The sequence below is a fragment of the Eretmochelys imbricata genome, chromosome 13 (assembly GCF_965152235.1).
Source record: "Eretmochelys imbricata isolate rEreImb1 chromosome 13, rEreImb1.hap1, whole genome shotgun sequence".
NCBI classification, from domain to species: Eukaryota; Metazoa; Chordata; order Testudines; family Cheloniidae; genus Eretmochelys; species Eretmochelys imbricata.
In genome coordinates, this window is record NC_135584.1 from 19,591,539 (window position 1) to 19,608,243 (window position 16,705).

Here is a 16,705-nt window from a genome sequence, read left to right on the forward strand (position 1 = left end):
TGACCATTTGCACATGCAGTTACCATGACTATAGTGCAGACTCAGTGACTGTGCATACAGATTAGATGTGCAATTGCACTGACATATCTGTGAGTGCAGTTGTATGCAATTCTGAAAACCTGGGCCTTAGCTCTCTGGGTTAACTGTCTTATTAAAAAATCCAAACCAACCAACCAAACAAAAAAATGGCAGTAACAATAATTACTTCCTGGGGGTGTTTAGAGGCTTTGTCAGCATTAATAAAGCCCTTTGAGATCCTGGGATGAAAGGCGCTGTGTGGGCTAATCTTACTATGGGATATGTTTAAACGGTCTGAGTGTCTAAGTGTTGACAGTTCTCTTTCCCTATCCCTTTTGCATGGCAGCTGTTTATTATCGTTCCTTTAATTAGCTCAGGCTCTCTGAGAATGTCCTTTGCAGCTTCCAGTTCAAATACGTGGATGGAGATTTAGTGGAATCTTTTCCCTACTCCCAAGCATGCCTTATTCCACATGTTCCAAGTGCTTTGGAATACTCGATACCCTAAACCATTCCCAGTGGATCCTTGGCAGCAGAGCACATTTTATGGACAAGTGACTGATTTTTCCTGGGCTTGGACATTTTCAGAGAACTCCTCTTGTCTGCAGTGGTGAACTAGCCTGAGGTTAATTTAAGCACCTTGCAGTGTGTTTAGTTTGTTGTGCCCTGATCAAGCCCCAATTCCTGTTAGCAGGCAATATGTTACAAAATGCGCAAGTAATGGCATATCTGTCACAGTGTGTGGGCCCCCCTGGGGCCCAGCAACCAGTCTGACTTGGCTGCCTTAACGTGCCATATGCCAGCCCCAGGCGATGCAGGCATGGCATCATCATCTCCTGTAAACACCAGCCCCCAGAAACAACTGGCCCAGGTGCCAAGACCAGATCTACAGATAATTCCTAGGAATTTAAATACTGGGTCTACCCTAGGAGTCTGAGTCTGTTGTGCTTCTTACTCGTCACTTTCACCACTTCACAGACTATGTAGCTTTCGGATTATGCCTTAGGGGTCAGTTCATCCCCCTCACGATGCCATATATATGTCCTAGTGAGAGTTATATGTGCAGATCAAGGGGAAAATAGACCCCTAATTAATTCTGCTGAACCTTACAGCTCCCTGGAGGCTTCTCCCACATGTCAAGAATATTTCCAGGAAGTGTTACTGGGCCAGAGCTTCAGCTGCTGTATGTCAGCTGATCGACACCAGCTCTTTACCTGATGCTTGTTTCAATTGGCTAGAGAACCATAGCTCCCTGCGCCCCAGACTGACTCCAGTCAAATTCCTCAGAGCTGCTTATTAACACACAGAAAACTCTGCTCTGTAATTGTTCATGGGACAAATTCCGGCAAAAGGCAAATGGGATTTGACAATGTGGCCAAAATATCCCTGTTTACAAAAAGTATGACAAAATACAAGCCCTTGGCTTTATCTTTCCCATTTGGAAACAGCCACAGAGCAAATATACTCAGGGCACAGAAGGGGGGGAAATTGATATTGACTTTAGAAAAACTGTTCTTTAAAAAAATAATCTCTCTAGATGCCCAGATGCAGTGCTGGACCCCAAAGTCTTGCATAAGGGTTTAAAGCCTGCCTGCTAGCTTGCAGGGTTTGTGTGTGAGCAAGTCATGCAGTAAACTATTCTCTGTTAATTTTTTAATGCAAAATAAACAGGCCAAGAAATGATTAGCATGCAAGCAAGTTCAGCCGAATTGGGGAAATGAGAGAGTGAGGAGGCTAGCTGGAGTTATCAGTTAACCACATGAAGTGCCTCTGCTTCCAAGAGCTAATTCTGCCTGTTGCTTTCTGTACCCTTTTAAATTGCCTTTTTTAAAATTAAAGTAATGACCTAAAATGGCTAGTATAAGCACAATGGGAACCCTTGTTTTCTCTTCTCTTTTTCTGTTTATAATGGCTGTGCACAGGAATTGCAGGTGGTAAGGGTCCTACCTGGGTTATTACAGATGATCAGCATCTTCTTCCCCATTCCCAACTTCGAAAGGAAGCTGTTAGATTAAGACGAAAATGTGGAAATCCACTTTGTATGTGCGCGACCGTTCTGGTGAGAGTTTCAGTATGATCCCAGCAGATCCAGCGAGTGAACAGAAGAGACTGCGAGGCAGGGAAAAAGCATAACTAGGTAGTTGCTTGGAATGGAGTTTGGTCAGTGGTCGGAGATCTATATTCTCAGATAGACAGGACTTTGTCCACAAACTGGAATTTGAAATTTCAAAGGGAGAAAAGCAGAAGAGACCTTTCCGGGTGTGGAGATGACTATGCTGATGTCATTTCCCCAGGACTTTTGTTCTTTAGCTTGTAACTCAGGCGGTTTGCGCTTCTCCCTCAGCTTATTTGGTGAATGAGAGACTGAAAGATCAGACAGAGAGAGAGAGATGTTTGTTGATGACATTCAATGTGGCAATAAACACACGTCCCAGCTGTGAAGCCGGGAATCCAGTACAAAACTTTTCCAAAATTTGGGGTGGGTTCAGACCTAGTATTTTGGGTTTGAACCCAGCTCTGGTTTACATACACTCATGGCAAAGCCACTTTGGTCACAGTGGAGGCCTGGAGAATGTAGGCCGAAATGTTTAGAAATGGCCTCTACATTTGCACCAGCTGTGGATTATTCCTGCGAATTGTAGCAACTGGACATCTAGCTCTAGGCCTGAAGGTGTAATGCAGGATCTTAGATATCCAGTTATTGCCATTTGGGCTTGAAATTTGTTGTGGGTACAACCTTGTGCATGAAAAACTAGAGGCTAGGGGGAGGCCCAGCTGAAAAACAGATCTTGAAGGTGAAGCCTGGATGGTTACTGTAAACTTGTATGTGTTTGAGATTCCATGCTCCAGGTACTGCTCACTCCAAACCATGTGGCTGCAGCCCTAACTGCTGCTTTGGCAAAAGTTCACCAGGGACCTTAAGAATGTTTATTCTAGGTCTTTCTGATCCAGGGTCTGCTTTAGGGACAACAATGCAACTGACCACTTGAGGACACACTTTTCTGAGGGCTCCCTGGTCCTATTCTGATTTTCATGGCTCACCCATCTCCCTCTCCAGTTGTGGGACTGGGGATGCAAACACTCACTACTCATCATGCCATCTCCCACTCCTTCCAGCAGCCCAGAGCTGTAACTCTTGCCTTAGTCCTTTTCTGATGCCTCTTCAGCTAGCTCTCCTGCAGCAGCGCAAAACTTCACTTTTTCTGGTCTGCTAATCTGACTCTGCATGGAAACCTTGCAAGTGAACAGGGGGCCTTGGGATGGCCATTGGGGTCCGTAGGGAGTGCAGGACAGAGCATCTGTCTTTGGTTCTGGGGGAATCAAAGCTCACCTTTGGAATCCTATTTTCAACAGATTATGGAGCCTCAATGCAGTGCTTTTGAGGCAATACTCCTCACAAAATTATTCTGCCATATCATTTTCTGCTTCCAATGGCTTCTGCTTACTACAGGCCTCAGGCTTCCTGGATGTGAGGAAGGCCATCTCCATGCTGAATGGAAGGAGAGGCCTGAAGAATTGCTTCCCCTGCTTCCTTCACTGTCACAGATAGCACTTACTGGATAATAAAATGCCTTGAGTGTCTATCAGCTAATACCTTCAATCAGCCAATGGTCTCAAGGACTTTACAAACATTAATTACTTCAGCCTTTGTCTGTTTTACAGATGATAAATCAAAGCACAGAGGCGAAGTGACTTGCTCAAAGTCACAGAGTAAGCCAGCAGAACGGGAATCCTAACGCCCAGTCTGCTGCTCTCACCACTAGGAACACTGCTTCTCATGCCTCCCATCTTGCTGTGGCTTCTGAATCATGACAGATTGTGTTTTAAGAAGTCACTGGGGTTTTCCTTTCTCCCTAAAGAACAACAATGATTTTTCAATCCACTTTCAATAACTCCATTGACAGGACAAGGTATGGAAGTGCTGCCAAAGGTCACATCCCTAAATATCTGCACATAGAAAGGGGTCCCACTTTAGTCATAGGGCAGAGGGGGTTATGCGGCCGGTGTCATGTTCTCTGCTGGTATAGCTCCATCGAATTCAATGGGTTGCCACTTCCACCGACTGTGAAGCTAGTTGTGCATCCCTTTCCCTTCTTCCAAATTTATTCTTCCTTGCTATTTAGAAGGGGGTTGTTACATTTATTTGTAATAGAATTAACAATCTAAAATTATCAGTATATGCCTGTTATAGATTTTGGGCTCAGCCACACCACACATATAAGCAGGCCAAGAGACCCAGTTACAATCAGCAGCGTGGACAGGCACCATCTATGTTGGAATCTTGTCGTGTTCACAGTATAAACTGTAACTGGATCAGCAGAGAGGCACGTTATAACTTCAGTGGCTCTGTGCAGGTAGTACCGACAGACCGCTCCTGTGTCTCTCTGAGTGCGTCTCTCTCTGTCTCTATGCACACAGGAGTGGTGGATGATGATATCCTTCCCATGCCTGTTTATTAATTGCCCTGTATCCTGCTCATTTAATGAGGCGCGTATTTTATTTGCTGGGAATCCCCTTTCCTCTTAGTGAAATTGCCAAGCCTGTCAGTCTGTATATGGGCCAGGATTAGTCTCATATCAGCCTTGTATGAGGAAAAACACAGGAGAATTTACTGCTCTCTGATAAAACTGAACGATTGCCCCATATGCCGGGTACTCTGGTTCCTGGAATTCTAACAGTTTCCTATTACAGCTGTCTCATGTATTATGAAGTCCTGGGAAGGCAGGTGGGGAGAAAGATTGGTGGGGTGGTAGGAGGAAGTTTCCCAAACCAACTGGATTCTGTCTGGGGCTCTGCTCGGCGCATGTGGAGCTGCCATCCACCGGGACTCTCTTCGCCAGGACAGAACATGGAGAGACCCATCGTCCAGCCCAGATTCCACCCTTAAACCCTCCATAGCTTCTGCCTTCTTTCCTCCAGCTGCTGCTACTTGCTGAAACTGGGCCAAATTCTCCTCTCAGCTGCACTGGTGTCAATGAGCCTGATCTTGGACCCACTGAAGTTGATGAGAATATTTCCTGTGACTTCAAAGGCCATTTTGTCAGCCCCAGTGTGGGTTTACTCCTCTGAAGTCAGTGGATTTGCTCTGGATTGTTACTAGTGAGATCAGAATTTGTCCCTCCCTCTGACTGTACTAAAAGGGAAACATCTGCTAAGTGGGGCAGAAAAATTCAAATCAGCCTAAAAAGGAAGAGAAGATTTGTCCATTAAATAATGTTTTAAGGGGTCCCCTCTCAGGCCACCCATTCGCCGGTCCTGGTCTATGTGCTTAGCCCAGGATGGGTCGGTGTGTCATTCAAAGATGCCATCATGCAGGGACCAATTTACCACTGATTCATCAAGGGAGTCTCTCCTAAACTCTCAATAGAGAAGTTGTCAGTCTCTCAGGGAGAGGGGAATCCTCTCATACTAGACTGGAGCTTGGGTAACTTGACTAATGAGTAGGATGGTCTATTGTTGATGGGAGCAAAATCAAGCATTGCCAGTCGTGTACCCCATCCCTGCTTTGGTGTGACCATCCTCAAGGATGCAGGAAGTGTGTAGTCTCCTTGTCCCAGTCAGTCTTTGACTTCTCTGCTGAGATAAGGGTTTTGTGATATGGGAGTTAGGTATCTTTGAAGACCTGGGCCTTGTACACTAGGAACTGAACTGAAAACACCAGTAATGGTGAATTGCAGTCACCATCAACCTAGAGGTGAAAGGCTCCTATGTCCTGTTGACAGTTCCCAGCCTCCTGTGCCATCTAATTTTCCTCAAGCTCCCCCGTTCCCGTTTCGCATACATCTCTTCGTTTTCTATTCCTAGCATTCTGAACCCTCCCTGCCATATGTCCTCCAGACCTAATGGGAGCGAGCAAGTATTTCAGTCTTATTTAGTCAGCAGCCTAGCTGAACAAAGACTTGTTTTGCTGAACTAAGCAAAATGGGCCATGCTTTTATGATATTTTACTAGACACTATGGCAAATCCTGCACATATTTGACTTAGTGTCTGAACCATTTATCTAATCAAAGGGATCACTCTGGCCAAGCCTGGATTGGGACTGAGGTCCCAGGAATGAGGCTGTTAAGGGGCTGTATTCTACCACCCTCACCTCACACACATTGTTTCAAACAAATGAATTCCTGGCTCAGAATCCTCCTTGCTGAAGGGGAAGTGATATACCAGCCATGTGAGTTCAGAGTGGGGGTCCTTTGTATCTTTAATGATCCTTCTGCAACCACCCCAGGGAAAAACACTAGACATCAATCCCAAGAAAGGAATGTGGGGCTTTCCCATACCTCCAGCAACCAAGCTGAAGCAAGGTACCCTATGGAGCATACTGCAGTAGCCTCAGGTTATGGGTGGTGTCTGTGCCTTCAGATATAGACTGTCAGTGTCTTGGGGCACAGACTTTGCAAAACACCATGCGGAGGACATCACCATGATTTTCCGTTCATGTGTCGAATGTCACAGCCCAGTGGCATGTACCATTTCGGAATCCGAGGGCCCCGGATTTCAGTGTTGAGCTGTCATAGGGAAGCCATTCCTATCAGTCAAGTCTTTTTGACTCAACGTGGCTCAGCCTGTCCTGTGTGCCTGTGAAGAGTGATTAAAACTAGTTCAGGGCCATTAACTCGCAGTGTGTAGATTAAATCGCCCTGCATTGATTGAGAAATAAACTGGGATGTTTTGATTACACAGAGAGCTGACACTAATCGTTAATTACTGGCCCTTCTATGCAATTTCAGCTGATGCTGTTAAGTGATAAATTGATTTTCACTTGTTGATCTTGTGTTGTTGTGCAATGGAAATTACAGTGGATTGTACAAAACCTTCCCAATGCAAACCACTGCCACACACTGGATAAACTGGCATCCCATAAAACCCCCAGATGAAGCCAGGAGCTCAGAAAAAGAGCACCTCTGTTTTCTGACATTTGTAACATACATTCTTACTGTCCTGTATTATTCGAAGGTCTGATCCAAAGCCCATGGAAGTTAATAGAAAATCTCCCATTGAGTTCAATGGGCTTTGGATCAGGACTTAACTCTACAGCATGTGTTGCGTGCTATAGTATATAAGAAAGACACCCTGCAGAATAAAGTTCTGTTGGATTGTAAAATGCCTGGTGGAATTTTTAAAATACAAACACACAGGGCAGATTTTTCAGACTGGCCCTTGAAAATCAATTACAGGAAAATGAGCTGCTCTTCCGGGGTGAGATTTTTCAAAAATGTTAGACACACAAAAAAAATGTCAGTGCAATTTTATGTCTAATCCACCGTGCGCTCAAAATGCACAGAGTCACACTCGTGCTCACATTTGACACGTACCTTTGCATGCCAGGCTCTTCTGAAAATCTGTCCCTGAAAGTTGTTGGGAATGGCTGTGAGTGAGAAGTGTTTATAGTGAGCTCTGGCCCTGTAAAACTCAGTTTATAGGGAAGTAAAATGAAAGTCCCCATTGTTACCATGTGTAAATGGCAATTCCGGTTAAAGTGACCTTCTGTGAAAGGAAAGCGAGAGAGAGAAAAGGGTGTGTGGGACGAGAGAGAGAGAAAGCCGGAGAATATTGAAGGGGAGGGAACAGGGCAAGAACTTCTTTCTCCAGGAAGGGTTTTTCCAAGTTCTTACACTTCAGCTAAAATTAAGACCCATGATAACAATTAAGCATCAAGATCAATAGCCCAACAAATGTACTTCACTCATGGAGAATGCTCCTCTAAGTGCTGCCACCCCGGCATGTGCCCAGAAGCTGAAATCAGCAAAGTGCATGTAGATTCAATAATAAACAGTCAACAAAATCACTGCTGCCCCACCAAAAAAAAAAAAACCAACCATCCAGCTTAGCGTTCACCAGTGGGTGAGATGATTAAAGATTAACCCCCCCGCCTCTTGCCTCCACCCCTCTGGGGAGTATAGGCCTTGAAGCTCAGCAAATCCTTTCAGAGAAATATTTGAAATAAAAGACAACAGATAGGGGACGCAGTGAAGGCAGCGGGAGGCTGAAGGGCCAATAACCTCCAACGAGGGAATTGCTGCAATCTGGCCCGTGTTTGCTGATGATAATGCGTCTCTCCAAAGCCCTGATAGACATGGAGATGGCAGATTATAGCGCAGCTTTGGACCCAGCTTACACCACTCTGGAGTTTGAGAACATGCAGGTGCTGGCCATGGGCAACGGTAAGTCTGCCTCCGGGTTTGCTTTCGCCAGTCAAAGGTGGGATCGGTGGTAGAGCCAGCCAGTGCCTTTGGGAGCACAGGTCATCTGGCAACAGGCATGTAGCTGGTGCAGAGGGCACGGGGGAGCTGAAGCACCAAGTCAGAGGGGGACTTTTCCTGCTCCTGTAAAGAAGTATTTCTGTTTAACTAACACGCCACGTGAACTGACCGAATGACATTAACTCAGATACCAAGGCAATGGGTGTAGTACAAGAACCTGAATAGAACAGAATTTTCCTGCTCAACATCTGGCCCCGGCAGACACAGCAGAGGGACTGCGAGCCCGAGCTGACAGCGACTGTCTCTCACAAGTCCCTAACCCAAAGGAAAGGAGACTGCAGAGTGAAGTGTGTTATTATTCTTTACCTCCCTGCTAGGCAGGGCTTCTGAGTAAGGAGCTTGCCATGGCTTGACAGAGGTACTGTGAAGCCCAAAGTTGGGATAGTGAACCTGGACAGAGAGCAGCCCCTCTAGCAGTGAAGTAGAATGAAAGCCCCAGAAGGTTTCAAAGTGCATCGCACCATACAGATTGTAATACCTCTACACAGAGACAAGCTGCTCATGTGCACAGGTGGTATGACATTTCTCTTTACAACAGCCTGACCGCAGCTAGCTTGAACCCCGTTGTATGGCATAATTGGTATGAATTGAAACATGTGGGGCTCTGAGGAGCAGGTTCAGTCCTTTAACTGGAAATAGTATCAGCGTATCTTATAGTGGTGATAAAGGGGCACTTTCACCCACACACCCTGGAGAGAATCACAGTTCTATCAGGATTTGCAACATTGTCCCACTGATTATATTTTGGGACTTGTGAGGATTTCTTTTTATTAGACACTCAGAGACACAGTCAATGAAAATTCCTCTCTCAGTCCCCCCCAAGTCCTCTCTAAATACTGGGTTAATCGCTAAGCTAAGTATGCTGCAGAAAGCAACTAACTCGCTCTCAGGGCTACCAGAATGACGTCCCGCTCCCTGGTCAGCTCCCTGAACACGAGCCTGCTCTGAAGACACAAACAGCTTTTACTTACCGAATCCTGTCACTGATCTCGTCTCACTGTGGCTGCAAGAGAGAACTTCTCCTGCCATAAACCATCTATACAGAGTTGGGCTCCCCCTGTATATTGTTCCTCTGCTCAGTACTCCATGGGGTCAGCATCTCCAGAGCATGGGAATCCAGAGGGAGCAGACCTGAGCGGTGGGTATAATCTGCCTGAAGTGGGGCATGAACTGTAACTCCCATTAACTGCATCAAGGCTGTTCAGTGCATCAAGCCCCAGCAGGCAGAGCTCCCCTCTCCAGTGCTGTCTCATGCAGCTTGGCTAAGAATGCTGTCAGAAAATCTTACAGCTAGAGGTGGGAAAGACTTATTAAATCTCCAGCCTCTGCCAAGGGGCTAGTTAGGGGCAGAATGGGTGAGAGAGAGAACATAATGGGTTATGCTATGGGAACTAATTCCACAGCCCTGAAACATCCCTCATCTGCTGTAACTCCTCCAGCCCTTGTTTTGGGTCTTGGTCCCACATTTGCACCTTGGCAGGCTGAGCGATTTGCCTTGGAGAGTTCAGGAGATACAAGGTGGCGGGATGCACAGAGAGGCAGCTGCCTTCACACTCCATCACCTTGAATTGCATGGAACCAGTTGACTTGCAGAGATGCCAGTATTTATTCTTACAGCTGGGCCTAAGCTTTACTACTAAGCTTAGGCCCCCCATGTGGCCCTTGTACCATCTATCTAATGTATTGAACCTTCTCATCTGTGGGGAGTCATCACAACCTCTAAGGCCTAGAAAGCCTGTTGAAGCTTTGTAGGGCCAGAGCAGACACTCTCTGTACCGAGTTTGCTTAAATACATTTTAATGGAAATGGCTGACAAATTCTACAGGGATAGCCCTGATTTTATAAGCTGTAGCAAAGGTGATCACCATGCCACAGACCCTGTGGGGAGAGGAAGAGGGTATCAGCTTCATTTCCTACAACTTTTCTCTTCCAAGAAGTTTGTGTGTTCAGGCCGAGTAGGAAAAATGCCCTAGAAACAGTCTGCTAGTAACCCAGCCAATTCATCTGAACAGCTTCCCTCTTCTTGATATGTGATACTTCGGGGTCTTTGAGCTATAATGGAGAAGATTTTAGTAAAAGTCTACATCAGTGGCTTTCAACCTTTCCAGACTACTGTACCCCTTTCAGGAGTCTGAGTTATGTTGTGTACCCCCAAATTTCACCTCATTTAAAAACTACTTGCTTATGAAATCAGACATAAAAATACAAAATACAGCACACTATTACTGAAAAATTGCTGACTTTCTCATTTTTACCATATAATTATTAAATAAATCACCTGGAATATAAATACTGTACTTACATTTCAGTGTATAGTTTATAGAGCAGTATAAATAAGTCATTGTATGAAATTTTAGTTTGCACTGACTTCACTAGTGCTGACTTCACTAGCCTGCTGTAAAACTAGGCAAATATCTAGATGAGTTGATGTACTCTTGGCAGACCTCTGTGGACCCCCAGGAGTACCTGTACCCCTGGTTGAGAACCACTGGTCTACATCTTTAGAAAGGATGGGGACATGAGGGTTAACTCCACATTCTGACAAAATTCCCACTCAGGCAACCACAACTGGGTCTCTGTGAAGTGCTGCTGTGTACTGTTAAACAGACATTATGTTCTATTCCAGAGGTGGCTGCATTTCAATGGTGGATGCAGTTCATACCTCCTTTTATAGTTTTGATGCTTCTAGTTTTGGAAAATGCTTTGGGATTGGTCAGGATAAAAATTGCTACATAAGTGTTAGATTACTTTCAGTTTGATTAGTTCCCTGGCTTTAAAAGGGAATTAACTTTTTCATCTTGTTTTTCCTAACTTCGGACTAATTCCCATTAAACAGGCATTGTTGGGACAGCCAGGGATAGAGGACAGTCATTTAAGTTTCTGACACTATACAAATAATAATAGTTTGAAAATTATCCATTAGCAAATAATTCTGTTTCCGTTTCCAGCCAATAAGAATAGGAGACCGGTAGACTGTAAGCTTTTTGGGGTAGAGACTGTCTTTTTGTTATGTTTCAGAGTAGCAGCTGTGTTAGTCTGTATTCGCAAAAAGAAAAGGAGGACTTGTGGCACCTTAGAGACTAACCAATTTATTTGAGCATAAGCTTTCGTGAGCTACAGCTCACTTCATCGGATGCATTCAGTGGAAAATACAGTGGGGAGATTTATGTACATAGAGAACATGAAACAATGGGTGTTACCATACACACTGTAACCAGAGTGATCACTTAAGGTGAGCTATTATCAGCAGGAGAGCGGGTGGGGGGGCTTTTTTAAAGTGACAATCAAGGTGGGCCATTTCTAGCAGTTGACAAGAACGTCTGAGGCACAGCGTGTGTGTGTGTGTGGGGGGGGTAAACATGGGGAGATAGTTTTACTTTGTGTAATGACCCATCCACTCCCGGTCTCTATTCAAGCCTAAGTTAATTGCATCCAGTTTGCAAATTAATTCCAATTCAGCAGTCTCTCATTGGAGTCTGTTTTTGAAGTTTTTTTTTTTGAAGAATTGTCACTTTTAGGTCTGTAATCCAGTGACCAGAGAGATTGAAGTGTTCTCCAACTTCAAAAACAGACTCCAACCAGAGACTGCTGAATTGGAATTAATTTGCAAACTGGATACAATTAACTTAGGTTTGAATAGAGACTGGGAGTGGATGGGTCATTACACAAAGTAAAACTATTCCACCCCCCCGACCCCCCGCCCGTTCCTCAGACTTTCTTGTCAACTGCTGGAAATGGCCCACCTTGATTATCACTACAAAAGGTTGTGTCCCCCCCCCTCGCTCTCCTGCTGGTAATAGCTCACCTTAACTGATCACTCTGGTTACAGTGTGTATGGTAACACCCATTGTTTCATGTTCTCTATGTACATAAATCTCCGCACTGTATTTTCCACTGAATGCATCCGATGAAGTGAGCTGTAGCTCACGAAAGCTTATGCTCAAATAAATTTTAGTCTCTAAGGTGCCACAAGTCCTCCTTTTCTTTTTGTAATGTGTGGGTACAGGCCCAGCACAAAGGGGCCCTGATCCCTGATTGGGGTCTTTGGGGATTACTGTCATTCATGTAATAAATAATGAGGTGATTGTGTGCAGCACTTTCTGATGTTTTTCTTCTCTGTTGCCATGTCTTTGTTTTATGTCATATGTGTTTGGAGGAAATTGACATATACTAATTTTTCTGACATGATTTTCTCTCTGACTGTCTGAGACCCTGTGAACTGTCACACCAAGAGGAGGCATGTTTATAGGCCGCAGCCTTGCTGCAAAGCATCATATAGGCTACTAGCCGAAAGCTAACGAGACGGGACTCACTCGCTCAGGGGGCAAGTGCCAGATGGGGCAGCACAACTGTGAAAGCGACCCCTAAAATCCAGAGTACCAATGAGAGGGAACAAACCTCAGAAGGGTAGAATGCATGGGGACAGGTAGATATGAGCTCAGAGAAGGAGCAAGTTCATGGATGATATCGAAAATCCAGAGGGTGATCTGGAATTAGAATCAGAGATGGAAGCCTGTAAAGGGGACAAAGGCTGCAGGGAAGGACAAGAAGGGAGTGTAAAAAATAACCCTCCTTAGCCCACCACAGGAGAGATCATACCAGCTCCAAATTTAACATGGCAGTGCAGGCTGATACTACAGCCCCCCGCATATACCTTGATCCAGGGGGCAGGGGACATTGCATGCTCCGTATGATCACCTTTCCCTACTAGAGATGAGGGGGGCTGCAATTTATTATGTTCCATGTAAATTCAGTATGGTCCTCTCATTCCTGGCAAGATGCAAAGACAGCCTGCTGGACTGGACAACATTTCAGCCTCAGCTGCTGCTGCTGCAGGGGATGGATCGAGCAGACCCAAAGCCTAGGGCTTCTCTGCATGGGAGATTTGCCCAGTTATATCAGTATAATTATTAGTGATATAACTAAACCACTCTGGTTATACCAGTATAACTCCCCCATGCAGACACTTTTATTCTGAAATAGACTTCCGCTGAGTTTGAGTGACATAAGGCAAACCAGAAAAAGGCCCTCTGGTAGCAGAATAAGGGTGGCCATCTGGGAAGTAGAACTCCAGTGCTTTAAATTCACACCCCAGCTTATACCAGTATATAACTTCCCCACACAGACAAGCCCTTACTCAGAGGTAAGCAAGGAGATGTTTTGCTGGGAGTTTTGGTGCCATATATCTCTATGCAGTGGGGCAGGGGAACAGTTTCCTCGGCTGTAGCAGTCCAGTTCTCTAGCCTCCCAGGAGCCTGGTTAAACAAACAGGCAAACAAAAGAAACTTCCCACAAGCAGGGCTTTAGACAAAGGGCTCACGAGGCTCCTTCAGCCTGGCCTCTAAATGAACTCTGCAGCAACAAAGCCTTGCCAGCAGCATTGTCGTACCCTTCTCTCCGCCCCAGGGTTTTGGCTCCTGCTGCCAGCCCCAGCCCTTCCGTGCACAGCCCTCTTATCATGTACTGGTGAAAGGCCTAATTTGCCCAGCCTTGCTTCCCCATGGATCTCTGCACTAAGGCAGCTGTGGCCTGTCCTGAGAGAGTCTTAACCCTCTTCCTGCCAGAGCCTGTGGGAGGTCTATACATCCCTTCACAACAGGAAAGGAAATCATGGGTAGACCTCGATGGTGGGTAGAATAATGGATTTCTTCCTCTCAGAGCAGACAGAGTCTTTGTGGGGATTAGGGCAGAGAGTCATTCACAGTGTAAGCCCAAGGAAGCCAGTGGAGTTACCCCAAGGATGGGTTTGACCCCCCAAGTCCCATGAGATCCAGTGTCTGCAGTGTGCAAGGCAGAGGTTCATTCAAACCTTTTTTAGGATTCCAGTTCAATTTTAGATTATGCTCCCTGAGTTTTTGCTTTGAGTTTCACACCTGGGTAGGGAACAGAGACTGCATCACCATGGATGGTTGATGATGGCCTTCTAGAGCCGCAATAGAAATTCCAGCAGTCTCCATTGGTATCCTTCAGGTAGCTTTCTAGGGTTTTCTCATGGTCTCTCCTAATTCCTACTGGCCTCTATCAGTGTCAGCTGTAGGACAGTGATGGTACCAGCAGAAATCAGAAGACCAGCAGACTCATTTCTCTGTTTCTATGGCCATCCGGAATCAGTAAATAATTTTAATCTGGAATTTCCATTGGGAAAGGCGAAGGTGTCTGTGCAGCACGGCTGTACTGCCCCCAACCCCACCCCCAGCTCTGTCCTGCGGCGTGACTGTATGGACCACAGACAAGAGATGCAGTCACGCAGACAGCTGCATAGCAGGGATGGGGCAGGGATGGGGGCAGTACGGCCACAAGGGAGGAGCTGTCAGAGCTGGCTTCTGGGAGCGGTGGCCCCACATTCTGCACCTTTCGCTGCTGAGGTTCCTGGGAGAGCCCTGCAGTTCCATGGATACCGATTTATATCCGCAGATAACAGATATAACTTTTATCCACGCAGGGCTCTAGTTGTGGAATCTCCTTCACTGGAAGTTTTTGTGAACAGGTTAGTCAGGGCTGGTCTAGGGAATACTGAGTCCTGCCTCAATGCAAGGGACTGGACTAGATGACCTATCAAGGTCCCTTCCAGTCCGACATTTCTATGATATCATCTCCCCCAGGGGCTTTGCATAAACATTGACTGGGAAGGATGGGAGCCAACCAAACCTTAAGGCTGATGGCATCGAATGCTGCTAACTCTGTAACTATGACTGACGCTTTCATGTGCCATGTACACATGGACACAGTGCTCCAGTTCATGTCTTATCAGTGCTGAACAGAGTGGAAGAATTACTTCTTTTGTCTTGCTTACAACACTCTTGCTAATACATCCTAGAATGATGTTTGATTTTTTTGCAACAGTGTTACATTGTTGACACATATTTAGTATCCATTATAATGTATGGATCTGGGGCATTATAATGTTGACACATATAGTGTCCATTATAATGCCCCAGATCCTTTTCTGCAATACCTTTTCCTACGCAGTCGTTTCCTATTTTGTATGTGTGCAATTGATTGTTCCTTCCTAAGTGGAGTACTTTGCATTTGTCCTTATCGTATTTCATTCTGTTTATTTCAGACAATTTCCCCAATTTGTCAAGATCATTTTGAATTTTAATCCTGTCCTCCAAAGCACTTGCAAACCCTCCCAGCTTGGTATCATCTGCAAACTTTTTAAGTGTACTCTCTATATTACCATCCAAACCATTTAGGATGATATTGAATAGAACCAGATCCAGGACAGTTCCCAGCAGAACCCCACTCAATATGCCGTTCCAGCTTATCTATGAACCAGTGATAGATACTCTGAGTACGGTTTTCCAACCAGTTAAGCACTGACTTTATAGTAGGTTTGTCTAGATTATATCTTCCTAGTTTGTTTATGAGAAGGTCAAGTAAGATAATATCGAAAGTCGAGATATATCACATCTACTGCTGGTCCCCCCTGTGCACAGGGCTTGTTACCCTGTCAAAGAAGGATATCAGGTTGGTTTGACAAACCCATGTTGACTGTTACTTATCACCTTATTATCTTCTAGGTGCTTACAAATTGATTGTTTGATTATTTGCTCCGTTATCTTTCTGGGTACAGAAGCTAAGGTGACTGGTCTGTAATTCCCTGGGTTGTCCTTATTCCCAGATGGTGGCTTGGAGTGTAATGTTCTCAGAGACTTGAGGATGCCCAGATCTATGTCTCCCAAGTTCTACGGTCTCACCACTCTCTTTCTGGGCTGGATTGCACAACCCTTGCTCAGATGGGGGGAGCACTGACTCACACAAGTCAATGGGGCTCATCATGTGGGGAAGGGCTCCCTCACCTCAGTAAGGACAGCCCAATCTGTATCTGACTGTGCTAGGGATCGTCATGAAAATGAACTGTCTGCGGCCTATCCTGACAACCCAGGTGTGGTGCCTGTTGACAGGAAGAAGCATTTAGAGCAGTGGGCTCAGGCTGCACTTGAGGGAGTTTGTCCACACTTTCCACCAAGATGGCTGATGCCCTCAGAGACCTTTTGGATTAATTGCTGCTCCTGGATTGCCGGTTGGAAACAGTGACCCATAAGGTATTTTTCCATCAGCAGTTGGCCAAAAGACTGTCATGCAAACCTCACAATAACTATCCCTGTGTTGGTCACCACACTCCTCTAATACATTCTACTTAGGGCTAGTCTGGACTCTTTGAAGGCTCCAACTAGTGCAGAATGCAGCTGCTTCCCTATTAAATTGGGTGGCCTACACTGAGCACGTGACACCTATGCTCCAAGCACTGCCCTGACTAGCTGTCTGCTTCCAGGGGCATTCAAGGCGTTGTGCTCAGCACCGCAAAACAGAAACTGAAATGTGAAAATCCCCAATGAATAACGGCTCTGTGCAGTGCTAGCTGTGAGCCGTGCTGCCACAAAGTTTGAGGCTGTGTCTGGATTCCAGACTGTTCGGATGCT

The 16,705-nt window shown here is 45.6% G+C and overlaps 1 protein-coding gene across 2 annotated transcripts in view; it reads left to right on the forward strand.

The window, feature by feature from the left end:
* Positions 1 to 8,059: 8,059 nt before the first annotated feature.
* Positions 8,060 to 16,705, forward strand: part of HNF4A (hepatocyte nuclear factor 4 alpha) — a 30,851-nt gene continuing 22,205 nt past the window's right edge. The window contains exons 1-2 of one of the 2 annotated variants that reach the window (XM_077832084.1): positions 8,066 to 8,180; positions 8,284 to 8,286. In XM_077832084.1, coding sequence (XP_077688210.1) covers positions 8,066 to 8,180; positions 8,284 to 8,286 — 118 coding nt within the window. Of the gene's footprint in view, positions 8,181 to 8,283; positions 8,287 to 16,705 lie in introns of both variants that reach the window. The other variant, XM_077832083.1, reaches the window with a different exon arrangement.